This window comes from Motacilla alba, chromosome 4A (assembly GCF_015832195.1).
Source record: "Motacilla alba alba isolate MOTALB_02 chromosome 4A, Motacilla_alba_V1.0_pri, whole genome shotgun sequence".
Lineage (NCBI taxonomy): Eukaryota > Metazoa > Chordata > Aves > Passeriformes > Motacillidae > Motacilla > Motacilla alba.
In genome coordinates this window covers 9,996,424-10,018,126 of record NC_052045.1, presented here as the reverse complement: position 1 = coordinate 10,018,126, position 21,703 = coordinate 9,996,424, and the positions used below count along the sequence as shown (strand labels likewise).

At 41.0% G+C, this 21,703-nt stretch overlaps 1 protein-coding gene across 11 annotated transcripts in view; it reads left to right on the top strand.

Annotated features, from left to right (window-relative positions):
• Positions 1–21,615, top strand: part of TENM1 (teneurin transmembrane protein 1) — a 796,581-nt gene extending 774,966 nt beyond the window's left edge. For all 11 annotated transcript variants that reach the window (XM_038164627.1, XM_038164626.1, XM_038164635.1 and 8 more), the window contains 5 exons: positions 4,669–4,965; positions 9,102–9,489; positions 10,204–11,424; positions 11,913–12,055; positions 13,466–21,615. In XM_038164627.1, the coding sequence (XP_038020555.1) occupies positions 4,669–4,965; positions 9,102–9,489; positions 10,204–11,424; positions 11,913–12,055; positions 13,466–14,224 (2,808 nt within the window). In that variant the 3' untranslated portion in view covers positions 14,225–21,615. The remainder of the gene's footprint in view (positions 1–4,668; positions 4,966–9,101; positions 9,490–10,203; positions 11,425–11,912; positions 12,056–13,465) is intronic.
• The last annotated feature ends 88 nt before the right edge of the window (positions 21,616–21,703 follow it).

The following is a 21,703-nucleotide window of genomic DNA, read 5'->3' as shown; positions in this document are numbered from 1 at the left end:
TGTAGTTAGTCATCTATTCTGCTTACATTGCCAGGGACTGGTTGTTTATCACAATTCTGTTTAATACAACTACTTCATCTTGCAGAGTTTCACCATTTTGCAGTTTGTATTTTCTATTGATGAAATTTACTGCAGTTTCTTTTGCATTTTCACTTGTTTCTATGTGATCTTTAACATTGCCTGTCAAAAAAAAAAAAATTCACAAATTAGTCAGGATTAAATGCATTCTGGCTGGTGGCATAAGATGTTCATTGAAATATTGCACCACTGAAGGTATCCAGAGGCCAACTGATTGACCTACCATTGGAATAGGCTGTTGGTGGACAAAACCACTCATGTATTCCTCCTTCTCCCCCTTCACTTTCCTCCAGAGAGAGGATGAAGGTGAAAGACAAGCATAAGAATAATTTTGGTATGCTGATGTCTTTTACTCTTTGTCCTTCTAAAAGTATGCTCTAGCAACACAGCTCTTGAACATTGCATTCTTATTTCTGTAAGCTCTGTCTTTTTATACCTAGCCAAGATCAAGAGGACATAGGAATTACCCCTGCCTGCTCAGAAGGGCCAGCTTTCTTTATTGCAATATAAATTTATTATAATAAAGGCCAGCTGCCTTTATTGCAGTCCTGGCTGTATTGACTCTCTTGGCTGTACTGAGCTCTAGGACTGTTGTTCTGAGAGCTGTCAGGGCAAGGCTGGAGGGAACCTAGTAGGATAGCACAGGTTCCTCTAAAAGGAAGATTTAAAGAGTGGAAAGGAGGAGAAATGTTAGAATCATAGAATCAGTTATATTGAAAAAGACCTCTAAGATCATCAAGTCCAATTGTATTCTGTACAAAGGAGACACCATGTAAATAGCACAAGAGAAAGGGACAGATGGACTGCCGAGGCTGGTAAGTCCATGAAAAAGGACTTTGGAGAATAGCAGAAATATCTGCATCCTGGAGTTCCTCTTTAGCACTGAGACACCTGCATGGTGTGCTGGTGGAATGGAGAGTCAGTGGAGATGGAAGGAGCTGGAACAGGAGAGCAAAGGAATCTACCCAGAGACAGCTCTCTTTTCTTGGTGATTATAGAAAATGCAGCACAGCAGGAACAAAAGTACCATCCTATGGTGTGTTTGAAACAGTATACCAAATAATGAAATGGATTTAGGGCTTGCTGTGGACAGATCCTTGAGTACTGCTGGGAAAAAAAATAGTATCATTGAAAGTCATTATGCTGGATGAGATTCTGGATAGACCTTCTGAAAACTTTTAGGAAGTTATATTTTTAAAATAAAGTATTTAAACACTTAATATGCCATGCCTGGCACAATAGAAAGCTTGCAATGTAGGGCAGAAAGAACTATGCTGAACTTTGGAAATACATGTAAAGAAAAGCTCTGGGGACTGGAGCAGTTCTCAATGGAAATGAACAGACTTGCAGGAGCCCTCAGTTAAAGAGAAAAAAACAGCACAATGGAAGAGTTTTCTAAGAGAGAAAAAAATAGCATAGAAATGAGGTATAAAGATGTTACTTAGAAATCAGTCCTGATACCATCAGTGAAACAAACGGCTTTGACTGCTAAAAGGTATAAATTAGAAGGCAGGTAGCTGGGGATGAGATAAAGGATGACCTACTTGAAGAGAAGAAAGAGAATAATGCTTTTCCTTATCTGCCTGGTCCTAATTTTTTTAATTCTAATAGCAATTAGCAACCATCTTTAAAGCATGTGACTCTATTAGTGTTATTTCTAGTTTTGGAAAGAGGCCACTGTTAGCATGTTCTGAATAATACTGGAAAGATTGGGTTTTAAAAGGTTGGATTTCTGCATGGTGTGAATTCCCTGCTCTGGAGATAGGACAGAAGTAACTTAACTGAAATGCTGGAACAGTCATCTAACTTTATCTCAGGGTCTAAATCAATGTGGGAAACAGAAATTAACCACAGGTTTCCTTTAAGTGAAGAACTGCTTGCCCCAGCACATCCTGAACATATATAAAACAGTCTGTGGGCATATATGCATTTTATATTAATAATAAATCTATGTACAATAAGGCATTTTAACATCAATCTTAATCTAGCAAGACTGCTTTTTTATCAATTGAACTGCTATTTTAATTGACTTCTAAAAATGAAGCAAAGACTGCTGTTAAATCTGATGAGCATGATGCATAGTAAAACACTGATTAGAATGCAGCTCTGCTCCCTCCTGACTTTTGCATAACTTGAGGAACGTGGCATTGGATGCAGTCCAGGTTTTATAACTGAATGTCTACAAAATTGAAAATTGAATGCTTGGCCAGTCTTAATTTTTTTCTTTTTTTTTTTAATAACAAAAACAAAAGTAACTCACTGGCCTCAGTTCAAAAGTCCTGCAGACACAGGCTTTGATAGCCATGTTCATTATTGCACTTAGCAAATGATTTCCCTTTATTTACCAGTCTTACAGCAAATTCTAAAGATGAGACCAAATCCTTTGTCAGGGTTTATGAGTTTGCATTGGCTCAAACCAAAACACAGACAAGGAGGGAATGCAATTATTTCATCTGACTTACATATCAGACAGGGTGGAGAGGGTATGCGTGGAAAAGAAATCAAAAGAAGTGCACATTTATGTGATACTTACACTGAAAATTTCTAGCTAAAAACTAATGGAAGTAGAGTCAACAAATGTTTAAAAAATATAGAATAAATATATCTTTTATGTACTTCTAATGTTACTGAAGTCAGCTGAATTTTCTCACTATTTTCATTAGCAACCTGACATTGCTTTCAGAAACCAGTTTTCCCTGGCTCATAGCAGAACACAGGTTCCAGCCACTCTCAGGGGGCTCCTTGCTATGGTTTATGTATCTTGAAGGAGTCATCTCATGAAGCCACTGGGATTTGAAATCAACTTGTCAATAGCAACATTGAGATGAGTCCTCCTACCCATTTATGATCCTGTCTTGCTTTGAGAAGGGTGTTAAACTTCCCTTTAATAGAAGAAAGTAAACAAATGAGACATAAAATGTGCAATATAAGGGAAGTTTTTTAACCTTATTTTAACTCTGTGAGTTTTCAATTACTACTACTTTCCACTTCACTGCTAATTCTGCCTCTGTTTGGTTTCCATTCTTATTTTTTGTGTAGTCTCTGAAATTCAGATTGCAAGCAATTTGTTTTCAAGGCTCTTCTTTCTCCTAACTGCATTCTACAATGATAGTAATAGCAATAAGAACATTAAACATGTACATGGAACATAAATGAATAAGACACAGGGTATGCCTCCTGCTTGCTTTTCAGTTATTTTGCCACCAAGAGGATTTTTTTTCAGAAATTTTAAGAAGTTTGCTAAAAAATATATTATATTAAACATATATCATATTAAACCATCAGTCTGTATACAAGCAAATGTAGTTGAACTGAGCATCACATTTTACTTGGGCTCCTTAACTATCATTAGAGCATAAATTGTAATAGTTACAGCAGTCTACAGGGGTATACAGGTATTTTACAGCTATTGTAAATGAACACTATTAAAGTTAGACATGTGTATATAAAACTCCAGAAATGGTAGTTGGAAGAAAGAACACCTGCTTCTTCTAGATTCTCAGATTATTTTGTATCTAAAAACAGAAAGAGGAACAAAAAAGAAATGTTCATTCTAATTACATCTTGAATTATTAACCAGGGTTTATTAACCATGTAGTCCATGGCTGTGCCTCCAGGTCTCAGAGAGGAGCAAGCTCTTAGCTCTGCTCTGTGCTGACACCTGCACTGGCATTGTCTGTGCTGAAAGGAAGTTATTCATGGGAATAGAGGGATCAGGTAAAATGTGGTGGATTAATGCAACAAGCACATTGAGCGTTGATCTGAAAAAGAGATGTCAATGAACAATATTTTATGGTTCCTTAAATTATCTATCTGATTTTAATGGTGTTTAATAGAGACTTCCCCGTGACTGAATGATCTAAAGGTGCCATCCTGTAAAGATGATGATAGCAGTGGATAAATGTGTTTTGTCTTCCTGAATCTGACTCACTTCTGAACTTGATTTCAAATTGAGCACTGGGCTGTGTTCCACCTGTCAGACACAGCAAGTTGCAAGTCCCAAATGTGGTGAGAGCAGCAACAAGGAACATGGCCAGTACCAGGCATGGCTGCTGCTGGCTCTCAGGAGTCTGGGAGTGAGGTGGCTTTGTGGGGAAGCAGGAGGACACTGGTGAGCAGGTCTGCAGGAGCTGCCAGCACAGCTCTGCCCTTTGCAGCACCAGGATGTGAGCTGGGCTGTGAGGGCTGTCCCAGAGCACCAGCTGACCTGTCAGTGTTAACAGAGCTCAAGAGAGGATGTGAGATACTAGATCTTTCTTTGTTTGTGGATTTAACTACACGTCTTGGTCTGGAATCAAGAACTTAATCCACAGCTGAGAAGAAAGAAGAAAAATTCAGGAAAAGGTGAGAGCATAGGTGAGGGTTTAACACATGGAAACATCCTGTAATGCCAAATATAATAACACTGAATGCAAGGAACAATTTCTTTTGGTCCTTCTGTTTCTCATCTGAATCTTTTCTCTTTTCTTGTCTTCAGTAGGGCCCAACTCACAAAGTTAAACCATTGCTCACTTTGATTGGGCCTGCCACAGACATGTCTGTGTAATTAGGATGCATTGTGTTCTTACTGTACTGTACCTCTGTGTTTAGACCCACAACAGAAACCTGCTCTCCATTGACTTTGACCACGTAACCAGAACAGGGAAGATTTATGATGATCATCGGAAATTCACTCTTCGAATCATGTATGACCAGACAGGACGCCCCATTTTATGGTCCCCCATCAGCAAGTACAATGAGGTCAATATCACTTATTCACACTCCGGATTGGTCACCTATATCCAAAGAGGAACCTGGACTGAGAAAATGGAGTATGATGCAAGTGGGAACATCGTCTCCAGAACGTGGGCAGATGGTAAAATATGGAGTTACACATATCTAGAAAAGGTAAATTATTTTAAAAGTAGGGTTTGTGCCAAGCCAAAAAAAAAATTTGGGTTTATTATATTTATTGACTATATTGTATTTATTTATTATATTTAGTTATTATATTTTGTATTTTGAACAATGTTATAATGCTGCCTCTTGCAAGAGTATTTAAGGCTTTTAAAACAGAAAATGCATAGAATTACATAACTAGATAAAAATGTCTCTGGATATGCTCAGACCTACATGTCACCTGCTCAAACCTGACACAGTTTAGTTCTGATGAAAGTTATCAGCACCTCAGGTTTATTTAATTGATAGGTCAAAACAACTTTCTGGTTTCAGTCCAAGTTCAAGTGAACAAAGGACACCCTAACTGCTGAAAATCATGTGGCTACTCTGGATAACAGTCAGAAAGATAACAGTCCTGAAAGAGAATTTTTTCTCCCCGCAAACAGTTCTTTCAAGCCAAAATTAGGAACCCATGAGCACAAGCTTACCTATTCAATGCTGTGTTTTAAACAAGGGGTTGATCCTGTGAGGAGAAAGCTTACTGCAGTATTTATGGGGGCCAATTTCAGGGGAAATACTGATATGAAATGAGTTATTGCTCTGCTTTTATGGTGACTTTGCATCTAAATTCCCTGAATATTGTAAGTTCCATGTATGTCTAGAGGCAACGGTCACGAAGTGTGGAGATAAATATTGTACAAATCAAGGAGGAACATCTTTATCTGTAGTAACATTTTGTTTGATCTTGTCTTTCAAAACAAGAAAGCCAGTCTGTATTTTTAAAGCTTTCAGAACTCAGTGCAAACTCATATTCAAAGTTTTTTTTAAATAGCAGCATCTTGGACTATCCAATACACCCTGAGTTAGCAGAACATTTTCTCTGAACCTGTAAACCCCTGGAAAAGGCTATAGGGAGTGTGGGGAAGAAGAGGTAACATTGATAGGAGGAAATTCACACAGGAAATCCTGTCACTTTGAAGTTACTTGTCTATTAAAGAGTTCCAAATGTGTACTTTTAAGATAAACTGTGCTGTACTTATTTTGAATGTATTTAAGATCCTCAAAAAATTGAAACCTAATCCAGGGAAAAAAAAATGATCAAGACTGGAAAGTGCATAGAAATGTAATTCCTCCTTGTCTGCATGCAGTGTGGTTCTTGCATGTGTTAACAAGATTGGTAAACCCCAGGAGCTTCAGAAGTTTGTTTCAGATAAATTTGTCAGAGCTTTTTTTGTCTGTATGCTCTTTAACAAATTACAAGTAAACAGGCATTTTCTGCAGCTTTCAAATATTTAGGCAATGTGCCTTTTGGAGGAATCTCTTATTTTTTTCTTTGGACCTAATGGACTGTAATTTTGGAAAGATGTATGCTTCTTATCTTTCCAAACCACTTTGTTCTTAGTTTATGATGAGCTTATAAATAAAGTCATATACAAACACTGTTATTCTAGAATTCTACACAAAAGGCCAAACCCTGATCTTGTAGAAGCAGTGGCAAAAGCTTACTGGTTCAGGTAGCAGCTTGGATAATGCTGTAACTAGTCATTAAAACTATGGAAAGTCATTCACACAATGGACAATAATCTCCCAGCTATTTAATGTACTTCCGTGACTGTTGTTTCTTGTGCCAAAGAAAGATGAATTCACTGTCAAAATTCGACATTGAAGTATAACTTTGTGGGTCCATTAAAGTCAATAACTCATTGTGTTAATTATGTAATGATTGCTAAAGGTTTTCTGAAGCCTTGTAAGACCCAATAATTCCTTACATTAAAAAAAATCAATTATATAGGTCACTTCCAATTCATAGTTATTTAATTCTTCATTTTTATCACTAGATGAGTTAATTGTACACCTTCAAAAATCCCTGCCCCTTACAAAATTAGCTCAAATAAATAAGATTTTAAAAAGCACTACGACATTAGCACTGTAAATAATTCTTACTGATGAGATTCAGTTCCTGTTGTTTGGTCACTCTCCTCAATTAGTTAAAACTGTTATAAAATCTCCCAAATACTCCAAACTCGCTTTCAAAATCTGGCATACAAAACAGATGAGTGTCTGTGTGTGTCTGTTGGACAGAAATGACATCTAGTGGTGATGCTCAGCATTTGTCTATTCCCAGCAGAGCTCCCAGTAATTGGCCACTGGCTGTTTGTCTTGATACACCATACGGCATCAATCATTATGTGGTTGACCAGGCTCTGGTTGCTTTAATAAAATGACAGATTTTTGGATGTTTTATGAGCTACCCTCTGAAATCCTTTAAAACAATTAAAACCCAATTTGTGCAGAGTTGAAAAATCTATTGTAATGTTATTAGGATGAATTGGGAATTAATTTTTTTTTTCTCTTTATGGTATCCTCTAATAGGCTTGAGAGGATACTCAGTCTCCAGCCCTTGTACTGTCTATCTTTTTATTATCCTGGACAATAGTGAAAAAGCCAAAGCACTTTTACAAAGTGCTGTAAAAATGGTACACAGGGGCACTAAAGTTATATTGGGAATGTTTCTGATATTGTTATTCATACTCTGTCAATGGCAGACAGCTTAAAAACAGGCACGGGAGCAGTATATAGAGAGAGGCGTCACAGCAGGGCTAGGAGAGAGTTCAGCCAGTGGTTTACTGCAGACTGGAGACTCTTGACTGAAGGTAGAAACAAAATAAACACGGTGCATGTTGGAAATGGTTGGTGGAGCAGCAATAAAGTGATCCAAAAATGCTCGGTGTGAAGGTCTGTCGTCACCAGTTGGCAGAGGGTGAGCTGGAGTGCCATATGTTGGTTGCTTTCTGGCTGCTGCACAGGTGACAGATGTCTTTTGCCAAGGGCAGGAAGAGACACATCTTGGGCAGGCAGGGGCCTGGGGGTGCAGAGAGGATGGCCAAGGCTGAGCCTATCTCTGGCCCTTTGAATGGGCAGTTGGTGTATTTGTTAGAGAAAAGTGGCTCAGGGCCAGTGTTACTTAACACACTGCAGGCCTGATCTTAAGGTGTTTTCTTCCCAGAGAAGATTTTAGAGCTTAGAGGGGAAAAGATCCTATTTTTCTGATTTCTTTCCCCAGTACTCTATGACAGAGTAGTCACACTGTTCCTGTAAGTCTTTGTTTTGTATGATGTCTCAGTCCTGCAGAAGCCTGACGAATTTGCTTATGTGCCTGGTAGGTTTGAGCTGTGGGCTAAGAGCTGAGCAGTCTTGGTGCTCCAGCACAACTCAGACAAGGCAAGGAATGTGCAGTGCTCTGGTCCAGCCAAGCCACTTGCTAGAGCTGGGGGAAGGTGACAGAGTTCCCCATTCATTTTCATTCTGTGTTTTCAATATCTTTGTTTCAACAGTGACTGTTCACCAGCCAGCTTGTGCTCTGTGACACTGTGACTTTCCATGGTGGTTGAGAAGGCATACAGAACCCAGACTTTAATTATCAATAGAAAAAGTCTGCTGTGCTTGCACATTCATCTGCCAGATAAGCAAACCAGATTTCATTAATCAGCCACAATTAACCAACACAGGGCAAATACCAAGTACCTGTACAGAAATTATGTTCTTTGTAGACATTCAAAATAAGCAATAGAAGTAGTCACACCAAAGAATCTGCAGAGTATTTTCATCCATCTGTAGGCATGGGGACATTATGAACTCTGGGGCCATGTGTATTTAAAAGAAGATGTAAAGGAAAAGGGCTAGGTCTGTGCTGGAGATAAGCAGAATGCCAATGATAGCTAAACACCTTGTACATGCACAAAATTTCCCCTTTCCAGCTCCTCTAGACACATCTGCTGGTGCAGATGCTCTGCCTGTGTGTGAGGAAGAGGTTCCCTCTGTTTTTGCTTCTTGAGAGGATGCCCTAAATATTTCAAAGCAACATAGCCAGTCAGCATGAGGCTGAAATGCTACTGAGAGCCACATCTGCCTTCCAGTTTGGAAGCCCTTACCTCTAGACTTACTATGATTCTCCTCCTGTTTTGTACCACCTTGCTGGCCAGGTCTCCTGGAGCTGAAAGCTTCACTCGGAATTGTACAAACAGTAAGAGCAAACTGCAAGAGTGAGTGGTTATTTCAGCATTTCCATAACCTCCAGGCGCTCACTAGCTGGCTCCCCATGTGCTTGATCCGCCCCTTACCGTGCCGTTGCTGTTTGGTTGCAGTCCGTGATGCTCCTGCTGCACAGCCAGCGCCGCTACATCTTCGAGTACGACCAGTCGGAGTCGCTGCAGTCGGTGACGATGCCCAGCATGGTGCGCCACACCCTGCAGACCATGCTGTCCGTGGGCTACTACCGCAACATCTACACCCCTCCGGACAGCGGCGCCGCCTTCATCCAGGACCTCGCCAGGGACGGGCGGCTGCTGCAGACCTTGTACCCCGGCACGGGCCGCAGGGTCCTGTACAAATACACCAAACAGTCCCGGCTCTCCGAGATCCTCTACGACACTACGCAAGTCACGTTCACCTACGAGGAATCTTCTGGGGTTATTAAAACAATACATTTAATGCACGATGGGTTCATCTGTACCATCAGATACAGGCAAACAGGTTTGTCTTGCTGTGACTACTTTGCTAAAGTTTTTGGATCCTTAAAATGTGACACTCATTCCTCATTCTCAACACCCTGATCTTGCACTTACCTGGCATGAAATTCTATTACTTTTATGTCTACAAGTTCTTATATTTTATGTTTCACTAGAAAAACATGTGTGTATATCTCTGTGTCTGTGTCCATAGGTGAATATAGCTGTCCCACTTGAAATACAGTTTTCTTTTTATTGCTTGGTATGGAATAGCTCTTAGGATGTTTTCTTGGTTTTATTCCTCTGTGTGGATATTTGCTAAATACTAAATCAAGTTGGTTTAGTGTTTGTATTTTCAAGTTTCCCTGTTTACACCGTAATATAACATAAATTCAAAAGGACTGCTTACACAAGGAAGGAAATCACCATGTGAAATAAATTTAGTTTAGAATTATCTTGTAAGTAAATAAAAATCTTAATTAGGAATAAAACAGCATTCATATAAACAAATATTAATTAAATATAAATAATTTGTAGAGCAAGCATTAATGAAGGTTTGTAAGAGAACAGTCTAACATATTCTTAGTTAATGGTATTTTCTGAAACAGCTAAGGAGTAGTAAGGCTAAAGGGCATACCTGAGGTCTTATCCTGTGTCCTAGATCTGTAGGGTAAGTAAAATAGGAGCATAATTCATTATTTTTCTTGTTTTTCCTCTTTCCCGTACTTGTTTTGGACAGGTCCACTTATTGGTCGCCAAATCTTCAGGTTTAGTGAAGAAGGGCTTGTAAATGCCAGATTTGACTACAGCTATAACAACTTCCGTGTCACAAGCATGCAGGCCATGATCAACGAGACACCCCTTCCCATAGATCTGTACCGTTACGTCGATGTTTCTGGCAGAACTGAACAATTTGGAAAATTTAGTGTCATTAATTACGACTTAAACCAAGTGATAACCACCACTGTGATGAAGCATACCAAAATCTTCAGTGCCAATGGTCAGGTGATAGAAGTACAGTATGAAATTCTCAAGTCCATTGCTTACTGGATGACCATCCAGTATGATAACATGGGTCGCATGGTGATCTGTGACATACGTGTGGGTGTAGATGCCAATATAACGAGGTATTTTTATGAATATGATGCTGACGGTCAGCTCCAGACTGTGTCTGTGAATGATAAAACCCAGTGGCGCTACAGCTACGACCTTAATGGCAACATCAACTTGCTGAGCCACGGGAACAGCGCGCGCCTCACTCCTCTGAGATACGACCTGAGAGATCGCATTACCAGGCTTGGGGAAATCCAATATAAAATGGACGAAGATGGTTTTCTCAGGCAAAGAGGCAATGAGATCTTTGAGTACAACTCTAATGGTTTGCTGAACAAAGCGTATAACAAAGTGTCTGGCTGGACTGTGCAATACTCTTATGATGGTCTTGGAAGACGAGTTGCAAGCAAATCAAGCCTAGGACAACACTTACAGTTCTTTTATGCTGATCTCTCCAACCCAATAAGAGTTACTCACTTGTACAATCACACTAGCTCAGAAATAACATCCCTATATTATGATCTGCAAGGTCATCTCATTGCAATGGAATTAAGCAGTGGAGAAGAATATTATGTTGCTTGTGATAACACTGGGACACCTCTAGCTGTGTTTAGCAGTCGAGGCCAAGTCATAAAAGAAATTTTGTACACCCCTTATGGAGAGATTTACCAGGACACTAATCCAGATTTTGAGGTTATCATTGGTTTTCATGGAGGACTCTATGATCCTCTTACTAAATTAGTTCACCTGGGGCAGCGGGACTATGACGTCATTGCTGGTCGGTGGACGACACCAAATCACCGTATATGGAAGCACCTGAATGCTGTCCCACAACCATTTAATCTCTACTCGTTTGAAAACAATTACCCGGTTGGCAAAATCCAAGACGTTGCTAAGTATACAACAGGTAAAAGTAACCTGTCTCTCATGAAAATGTCTCTAATGAAAATAAAACTTCTTTTTCTAGTATGGATTCAACATTCCGGAAATCTTTTGCATACAAAAAGTCTCTAATCTTAAATCTATTGAAGTAATTTATTTAATAGATTGCATCTTACTGAGCTTGATCTGTTTTCTCTAACATGTATGGTAACCAAGAAAATAATTAATAGCTGCTTCTGTTGCTTTTCTCAGTGCTAAAATTAGGGGAAGAATGGAAGCAGCCTAATTTGAATTTTTTCTATTATAAATAGATAGAAGGAACGCTATTGATTTGGGTATAGCTATGCTTTGTAACCGAATAATTTCTTTGCTACAATAAATGCTGTAGCAAGCGCAGAAAACATAAATTGATGTGAAATCATTATTTCTGCATAGCTGGAATTTCTGCAGACTGCCCTCACTTTTTCTAGGATTTATGAGCCTTTTTGTCAGCATCCTTTTCTTGTTTTGTAGACATTGGAAGTTGGCTAGAGCTATTTGGTTTCCAGTTGCACAACGTGCTGCCTGGATTCCCAAAACCAGAGATAGAAGCTTTGGGGACAACATACGAACTTCTACAGCTTCAAACAAAAACCCAGGAGTGGGATCCTGGAAAGGTTAGCAAACATTCTCTTCAGCTGCTTTTAATACTAAATTAAGGAGTTTTAATAGAAAATATTGGATACCAAGGAAAAAATGTGACTATACCTTTCAACATAATAGGCAAAGCAAATTCTTTAAGAATGCTAAAAACTTTAATGTTGTCAATTTTGTACTGGCATCAGAGTGGGGGAGAGGTTCAAGGAGAAGCTTTTAACAACACAGTGAAGAAAATTTGTGGCTATGTATAGAGAAAATATCCAAATTTAAGGTGCAGAATACACAAAAGGGTAAAAGTATTTGTTGTGAGTATTGAAAAAAACCACAGAAAATTTTGTGGGATTAAAAAACCAGAACAGCAGATTTTCATCTTTGTTAGCAAAGATGCCACAAGCACTGGAAAATCACTGAGGGTATAAACAGCCTTACAAGTCAGTAGCTCTGCATAATTATTGCAGGAAACAGAAATGCTGCTATGGATTTGTAAGGGGCCTGTAAATCTTAGCCTTAGTCCAGGGCTTGTTTTCAGTAACAAAGAGCCAGACAGCAGCTATCAGAGTCCAGCAATCAATGTGACTGCAACAGGACCAACTGCCGATATTCTGAGCAGGCATTCAGTTTTTGCATATGAGCATCTGTTAACAAAGAAACATGATTTTCTAAAGATGCCTTTCCTCTATTGTAGTCAGGAAAGAGAAGCATTTGAGAGTTCACATTCATGTTCCCAGCATTTAAGACAGTTATTACCGTTCACCAAGTGCAGAAGGCTGGAGGGTCAGAGCTCATGCCAGATGTGGAGCATGTCCATGGAAAATTATCACCGAGATGTTAAGCTTTTCCAAGGCACACAAAAGATGTAGTGACATGTATAGTGTTAAAAGACAAAGAGGGCTTGGAGTGAGGTTTCTTCTAGCCTTTATGGAGAGCAAGATCAACAGATGTGATGTACTTGCCTATTGTTCTAGTGTCTCAAGACCTTCACAACCTGCTTTCCTTAAAGAATTGGCTATAAAACTCAGTACCACCGTTTTACAGAAGATGTAATTAAACACACAGAGACTAGGTAAAGCCACGTGAAAGGGCATAGCTTTGATTTCAGGTTTTCCTGAACTGCTAAGGGCTGAAAAAACAGTCATTAGAGTAACAGTTCAAGGGGGAGGAAAAATAAAAAGAACAAATACTAAAATAGCATTTGTGATAAATATGTTTGCATTTTTTTTCCTAGAAATGAAGGAATCCAAGAGATAGAAAGCACTACCATATGCAATTAAAAAGCCTGTGCATACGTCCAGGTTCTGTAGGTGTGCGTGATACTTTCCAAACAAATTGGAAAACCATTCTAAGCAATTAAGAGATGAGTAGCGTGAGATACTATAATGAACTTTAAGGTACCTTGCCTGCAACTTGACTGATGTTTTCTTTTCCAGACTATCCTTGGTATTCAATGTGAGCTACAAAAGCAACTCAGAAACTTTATATCCTTGGACCAACTTCCCATGACACCCAGGTATAGTGATGGCAAGTGTTCTGAAGGAGTGAAGCAACTGAGATTTGCAGCTGTTCCTTCAGTGTTTGGAAAAGGCATCAAATTTGCTATAAAGGATGGTATAGTGACAGCTGACATTATTGGGGTGGCTAACGAGGACAGCCGGCGCATTGCTGCCATCCTCAACAACGCTCATTATCTGGAGAATCTGCATTTCACCATTGAGGGCCGGGACACCCATTACTTCATCAAGCTGGGCTCTTTGGAAGAAGATTTGGCCCTGATTGGCAGCACTGGAGGGCGGCGCATCCTGGAGAACGGCGTCAACGTGACAGTGTCGCAGATGACGTCGGTGATCAATGGCAGGACTAGACGTTTTGCCGACATCCAGCTCCAGCACGGCGCGCTCTGCTTCAATGTGCGCTACGGAACCACAGTGGAAGAGGAGAAGAACCATGTCCTGGAGATAGCCAGGCAGCGAGCCGTGGCTCAGGCCTGGACTAAGGAGCAGAGGCGGCTGCAAGAGGGGGAAGAAGGAATTCGGGCATGGACAGATGGAGAGAAACAGCAGCTTTTAAGCACTGGGCGGGTACAAGGCTACGATGGATATTTTGTTTTATCTGTGGAGCAGTATCTCGAACTTTCTGACAGTGCCAATAATATTCACTTTATGAGACAGAGTGAAATAGGCAGAAGGTAACAAAGAAAATCTCTGCCTTTGCGTCACCAAAGACTGCCTGTTTTTAAACGTAAAATGGTTTATTGTATTGGTTTTTCTAGATCAGAACTCTGTATATATAAATATAGAGGAAAAAACATATCCAACTGCCTTTAAATGTGACAGAAGATGGTATTTTAATATCGTTTGTTTAACTCTTTGAGAGATGACAGTGACAATTTTTAGTTCTTGTGTGGCAGTATTCAAAAATTTCAGAAGCAGAGTCCTGCGAGCCGAGCGGCGCGACCTGCGCGCGAGGTGCCCAGGGTGACACCGCACAGCCCTGCGGGGTAGGGGCGAGCGCCACGTGCTCTGCCTTCTCCTAAAGAAACACAAGTTTTTTGTTGTTGTTGATTTAATAATTCACCAGTTATTTAAATGGTTACAGAGCCTGATTCTGCAACCCTTATTTACTGGGTGTCTTTTATCCCAGTGAGATCTCCCATAAGTTCAAGGGATTGCATACTGAAACCAGACTGTGTATGGAAACTTCACAGCTGCTCACCAACCCCACACATGTTCCTCACAGTTAAAAGCAAAGGGATTTTCTAACCTGGGAAATCTGACTTGGGTTGGATTCAGTACGTACAAGGATGTTCCTATGGCCTTTGCTCAGCCGCAGCCACCCCTCAGCTGCTCCATGCTGAACGTCACATGGTGTCCACCCGTGCTGTCAGGCCTCTCTCCCAGAGTTTGGCTCTGCACTGGGACATACTAGGGTCTGGCAGCGCACACAGAGCTGCCAGTCTGCCTGCTGGCACTGTGCTGGCCAGGCTTCAGCCAGAGATGGGGCGGCTAAAGCGGGCTTAGTGGGCACTGTAGTCTTCAGGAGGCTCTCCACTGGCATGTGTGCTCCAAGCTGGGCTTTAACCCAGTGCTTTGGGGACACCCCAGCTGGGAGCCCTCACAGAGCAGTGTCAGGCTGTGCATTATCAGTCCTGTCCATAGTCACTGGGCCAGGACTTGTCTTCACACAGATGATTTGGAAGGTGCAGTGTTGTTGGGTTTAGACATCACATTCTTTTCATCTCAGATTAATAATCCTGGTGTAGTACTCATTTTTTCGAGTCTCAAGAAGATTGGTGGGTTGGGAGTTGATGAACCTAAGTGTCGATATTAAATATGTTGATAAACATAGAACATTTCGGGGATGACTCTTCACTTTTCAGCTCAATATCTAGAGCACACAGAAAAGCATTATATTGCATGGACAGAAATTTTTATTTTCCAAGGTAACATGCACTACTGGCACAGTTACTTCATAGCAGAGTAGGTGATCCTTCCTCCAGCTTGTCATTTTTAAAAGACCTGATTTTCAGGAGGTGGGCCAGGCACACAGGGAGGTGGGGACAGGCAAGCAGTTTTCCAGAGGGATCTAGAAGTCTTGTTATAGAGCCTGTGTATCGGTAAGAGTGATGTTATTGCACATTTCTTTCAGAACAAACGTAGTAAATATATTGAAACAATTTCTGCTCATATTTACAGAAGCCAACAAAGTGCATTCTTTATCTTTCTTTTTTTCCCCCCAGTTTTCTTTTTTCCTTTGTTTTTGGGCAAGTGGAGCAGACTGTACCCAAGTTAGAGATGAGCCTGAATTGGCACCTAAGATCTGAGCCCCTCCCTGGGGTTTGAGCTCAGGTCTCAGCCTCAGCCCATTACAGTCTCTTCCCAGATTCCTTTTGCTCCCCTGGGAGCCAGCGCAGCTTTGGGGGTGCAGGATCAGGCTGAGTGGGAGCCTGGACCCTGAAATCCTCCTCTGTCCCCAGACAGGGGGACCTGTGGACCAAAATCTGCACATACACATTGTGATCAGGCTCATCATTAACTAACGTACAGAACAGGGAGCTGGCAACATCCAGGTTTGACAGCTCACATTTCTGTAATTTTCCATAAAATCATGGAGAATTTGAATACCTCCACACCAGCCTAAAAATGGACCTTCAAATCCTTGAGCCTCTAATACACTTTTAATCAATGGAAGAATAATTTATGAATTGTATATAGAGAGTGCATTCATAAATGTGATGATGTATTTTATCACTGATCCAAGATGTCAATATTAGAGTCTATTTTACTTATATTTTAAGCAATTATACTTTTTTGCAATTCACTAATGAGGATCATTTTCAAACTGCTTTAAATATCCATTATAAACAAATATTTGGAGCTATTAGAGTTACCTTGAACAGTGCATTTCTAGTATGTAATACATATTTAGTTAGCTTGTGCCTTTAGTTTCTTAAAGTTATATTTGTATTATATGCAGGAAATGCACTTTGTATTACCTACAGCTGTGGTTTTTAATACTGCCTTGATTACTGTTGTTCTCATGTTATGCCAAAAGGTCAAAGAGTTAAATGTGTTAAAAGTTTGTCTTTGAAAGTAGATTTGGCATTTTCCCATTTCCTGGGTGCAGTCTAAGGTGCATTTTGAACAATATTTCTTATGAGAATACAGTTTCATTAAGAGTCACATGACATTACATGGCCCAGTTACAAAAGCAAAAAAATGCCTTCGTCATAACAGTTTCTTAAATTTAGGAAACTAAATATAAATGTTGTGTTGAGATGACAGTGCTCAAGAAACAAGTTATTGCTGAAAGAGCAAGCATGGGAGATTGAAGTCATATCACAGCTCCACATGGGCCAGCCAGCAGTGATTTGTGAGAACTACATGAACAAATAGCTTTGGACCATCATGTTCATCAACAACCTCAGATGGAGGCAGGGAATATTTCAGTCTCCATTTTTTTCCTGAGTAGTTAGAGCAATTTCTCAGTGGGTTTGGAATTTTTTAATATAGTTCTGGAATTTTTTTATATAGTTCTCCTTTTTCTTTTTCTTTTTTTTTTAATTTTGTATTTTGCACTATAACTTAGAGACCCAATTGAGAAAAAATAAAAACAATAGCATGGAAATTTTCACTGTTATTTAGATCAGATAATTTGATGCTAGCATTCTGCACTGAAAACAAGGCTCTGAAAGAGGGAAAAATAAAATAAAATAATTAAAATAAAGTATAAAATAAATAAAAATAAAAATAAATAAAATCCACTATTGCACACTATCCTGTAGCAAAGTATCTATCATAAGAAATACATGCTATATTTTTTATGACCGCCAAACAAATAGTGTGTACAAGTAACATTTCCTTTGCTTTCATATTTATTTAGTAAATCTAGAACATTTCAAAGTTATAAATATATATATATATAGATATCTATGTAGAACATAGCCAAATAAATATATATGAACTGGTCAATGTGCAAGTGGGTATACACACCTTGGCTCTTTGGTTTGAGCTCTCTGGCATCCCTCAGCTGGGCACTGGGCAGAGGTGGCCACGTGCCCTGGCTGTGCTCTGGGGTCCCACCCTGCACCCCCTGCCCACAGAGCCCCCCAGGGCTGGGCCAGGGGCAGCAGCTCCTCCAAGGTGAGCGATGGGCGCTGTTGGAAGCCAAGGTGCTGTTCCAAAAGGGAAAGTGGTTTAGGCAGAGGAGCTCGTGGTTCGGCTGAGCCAAGGAGACAGGCAGTTCCCGGGGGTGTCCGTGTGTCCGGGGCGTTCGCCGGGTGCGGCTGATCCGGCACGGTGACACCCGGGTGACACGTGGCTCAGGCTGCACCAATAACCCCAGGGGTTTTCCCATCAAATGCTGGCTGCTATTTAAACCTCTCCTTGATACAAAACATTACCAGGTTGAAAGCACCCTGACTGCCAGAGGAATCACTTCCAGGCAGAAACTGGGAATGGTGGAGTTGGACTCGCTGTGGATTTGTCTGGGCATTTGTCACCTGCCATTATTTGTCTAAGGAAACGTGTTTGACAATTTCCAGTTTTTCCTTAGATCTCGTGGTGGACTTTAGCCTTTTAATAAATGTTAGTATATCAGATTGTGTCCTTGACAGTATTTTACTTGTATGAACCATGATAAAACATTAAAATCTTCATATTCTTCTGACAGAAGTGTCAATAAACAAGAACGAGAAGCATAGCATACAATATATGTCAAAGTAATGTTACTTTTTAGCTTTCTCATCAACAGTAAAAAATGTTTACAATGTATGCCAAGATCTTCACTTTCTGTCTAACACCAGTTAGAGGTTCTGATCTTACAGAAATTGTGTTATAATGGCCTCAGCCTCGTTGCTAGGAAACAATAGATCCCAATTTTTTTATTCCTGCTCTAACTCCTGTGCTGAATAGTGACTGGATACTGTACAGGTTTATGTTATATGGCTGCAGTTAAATGGTCTGATGCATTTTGCTCTGGGTTTCAGACCAGAAGCATGCATTTTCTACAAGAACATCCCAGCAACACACTGTAAATATTGAAAGTTAATATATTATGTGTCGATATTTGAAAAAGAAAGTACTTTGACTATTTCATTTTTAAAAAATAAAGGTGCAAACTTATGGCATGTGATGTTGTCTTTGTTTACATGAGTTTACATCAGTATTTGAGATATTCTGGTCATGTCAGTAAAAGGTACTTCCTTAGAGCTAAATGAGGATGTCAGCCAATATTGATTGACTCAAAAGTTGGGGGCAGGATGTTGCTTAGCAAGATTTAATTTTAATTCTGATTCACCAAAGTTCATGCTTATAACTCTGCAGGTTTCACTGCAGGTGAAATCCCAGCCAGTTTCTGTGTAAAGGTTATTATATTTCATCAAAGCAAATGTGAGAGAGAAAAAATATTCTGTTAAATGCCTTTGCACTCTTGATAACAGTGTGAGTGAAGTCAATGTTGCTGGCAGTGTGAGTAGCAAAGTTTAAGTATCTGCATGTTCTTTAGAGCTGCCTCAAATAGATGATGATGAATGAGTCGGTGTTACCAAAAGTATGTGCCCAGGAAAATAAAACATTAAAAGCCCAGTACATGCAGCAGAGAGAAGGAGCGCATGAATGGAGGGGCACAAGGAATGCATAAGGCTAAAGGAAAGATTGCATGGTGAAAAACCATGGAACAGCTGAGCTGGGTAAGAACCAAGCAGGAGGGCTGAGGCTGTGCTGGGTGGATGAGAAGGAAGTGACTCCAAAGGGGTGGGTGCTCCAGTAAAAAAGGGAAGAAAACCAGCCTGGGATATTGTATTGATTGAGTGCTGCAGGAGGGCTGTCACAGCCATAGGCAGGGATAGGGGAGGGCTTAGTGGAGGCAAAGCCAGCGCTGAGGGAGCCTCAGCTGCTGCTGAGGAGCAGCATTGCCTCTGCTGGGGACAGGGCCAGAGCAGGGGCAACATGGTGAGCTACAAAGCCACCTGCAGAGCTGGGGCTGTGGCAGTGAGGGCACAGGGGTGGGAGGACTGGCAGGGGAACAGGGCACAGCGAGGGGCTGTGCCCAGTGGGGCTGCAGCCTGAAGGAGGTGGTGGGAGGGAAGCAGCAGGCAATACTGACGTCATGTGGGAAGTCATACCAGCAAAATGCAGCTGCTGCTCTCTAAAAGGATCTGTAGCTCTTGACACCTAAGTCATTGTAGGAAATCAATATAATTTCCAAATTTCTGTTCCCATAACCAAGCATCTACTTCTTGTATCTCAGGCACCACCACCTTCTCTCTGTTTCCACCTTGTTTAAGCCTACAGCAATTCCAGACCCTTGGGTACCCAAAAGAAACAATACAAGCCTCTGTCTTAATAATTCACACCAGAAACTGAAACTACATTCTCAGCTTTAAACAGAAATGGCATCTTCTGGCCTATTTTATGTATTTTTCAGAAGAACAATGCACTTCTGGAGTCAACCACAGTCAAACCAGTTATCCTCAGCTCACTGCACTGCAAAGTGGGTGAGCAGCTGCTGCTTGTGTGCTGCAGGTTTTCCACATGCAGCCTCAGCCCCAAGTCAGTAGAGGACAGTTCAATAGGAAACAGCCCCTGGGCGAAGTTCTTCCCACTGCATGCATCCCTACCACTGTGCAATCATCTGCCAGGGATGATTTCCAGGCACATCTGTTCCTGCTCCCAGGAGAGGCCAGGTGAATGAGGGGTTTAGATCCAGCACTTGGAAAGCAGAAGAGCTCCTTGGGAAGGCTGGGGCTGCACACACACACTGCCAGCACCCAGCAGCTCAGCAGGCTTTGGGGAAGCGTGGTTTGCAAAGCTGGAGAGGAACTGCCAGGGACCAGATGCCACAGGCTCACAGCAGGCTGGGAAACCTTTAAGGCAGGGAGGAGAAGGGAAAGCTTCAATGGGCACAAGTGACAGCAAACCAGCCAGTGCATTTGCTGAGTTATGTAACAATAAAAAAACAGCCTTTAAATATTTTACTAAAGAGACAATCATGCTGGATCTGCCACTGTATGGCACTGTATTAAGGTAAGAATAACTTCAACCAACAGGCACACACACAAAAAAGGCACAGAGCAACACATGTATATGCAGTGTAAAATATGATGAGACAGTTCACTGTAGATGAAATTTGGCCTTGAATTAGACAGAAACTGAGTAATGAACTAAAAATGCCTCAACCACAACTTTGCAACGTTGTTGCCCACTAGTCCCTGTTGAGACGGAGCTGTTCACTTATTGCACTTATTCCTATTGCTGGTTTACAAGAAACTGAGCTTCACAGAAAATCTTTTGTTGTTTGCACTGTCTCACTCACACAGTCAGAGGGGGTAAAAAGGTAAACCTTTCAGCTTTATCAAATGTTACCTGGAGCATCCACCTTGCTGAATCATGGACTTGCAGCCCACTTAGTTCTGTCATTGTTCACATCCAACTTGCCTTTAGTGAGGTGAAAACAAGGCAGGTGTGGGGCCTCTTGCTGTGCCACCAAGCTGCAGGTGGCAGTGTCAGGTGAAATTCAGTCAGTTATGTTCTCCCTGAGTCTGTAGCCTAGCATTTCTGGAAAAAAAACTCTTTCTCTCTTAGGAAATATTTTTAGCCTTCCAAGATCTGCAGAAGAGACAAGTATAGGCATAAAACATAACCAGAGCAACCCAAAGGTGCCTGTACAATATTTAAGGCTTGTTTTTCTGTAATTACATATATTTTTGTAGACCATTTGTAATCGCTGTTAGTCTTCTGCTTTGGAAGGGAGCATGTGAGACTTGCATTCTTTTGGTAGTCAGGAGCATTTATGTTTGTTGAAGCATGGCCACTGGTGGCACAAACCAGCCATCTGGATCCCCCTGCATCCCCCCTGCACACAAACAAGGCTGGGCCCTAGCTGGAGTCCCTCTCAAAGCCCACAGGAACTCACACAAATCTACCTGGCAAAAACCCACATAGAGGTAGTCTGGACTGTGGACGGCAGTGCAACACAGCCCTATCTCCTCAAACACAGCCCTGTCTCCTCAAAAAGAGGGCCATAGGACACCCAGTCTGTTCAAAAGTGTTTCCTACTGTCTAGCAGTCCATTCGCATAGTGCCATCACACTTGCTCCAGCACGTCCTCTGAGTTCTCCGGTAGCCTCATGCTAACCCTGCACAGCTGACAAGTCCTCTAGATTCAAAACT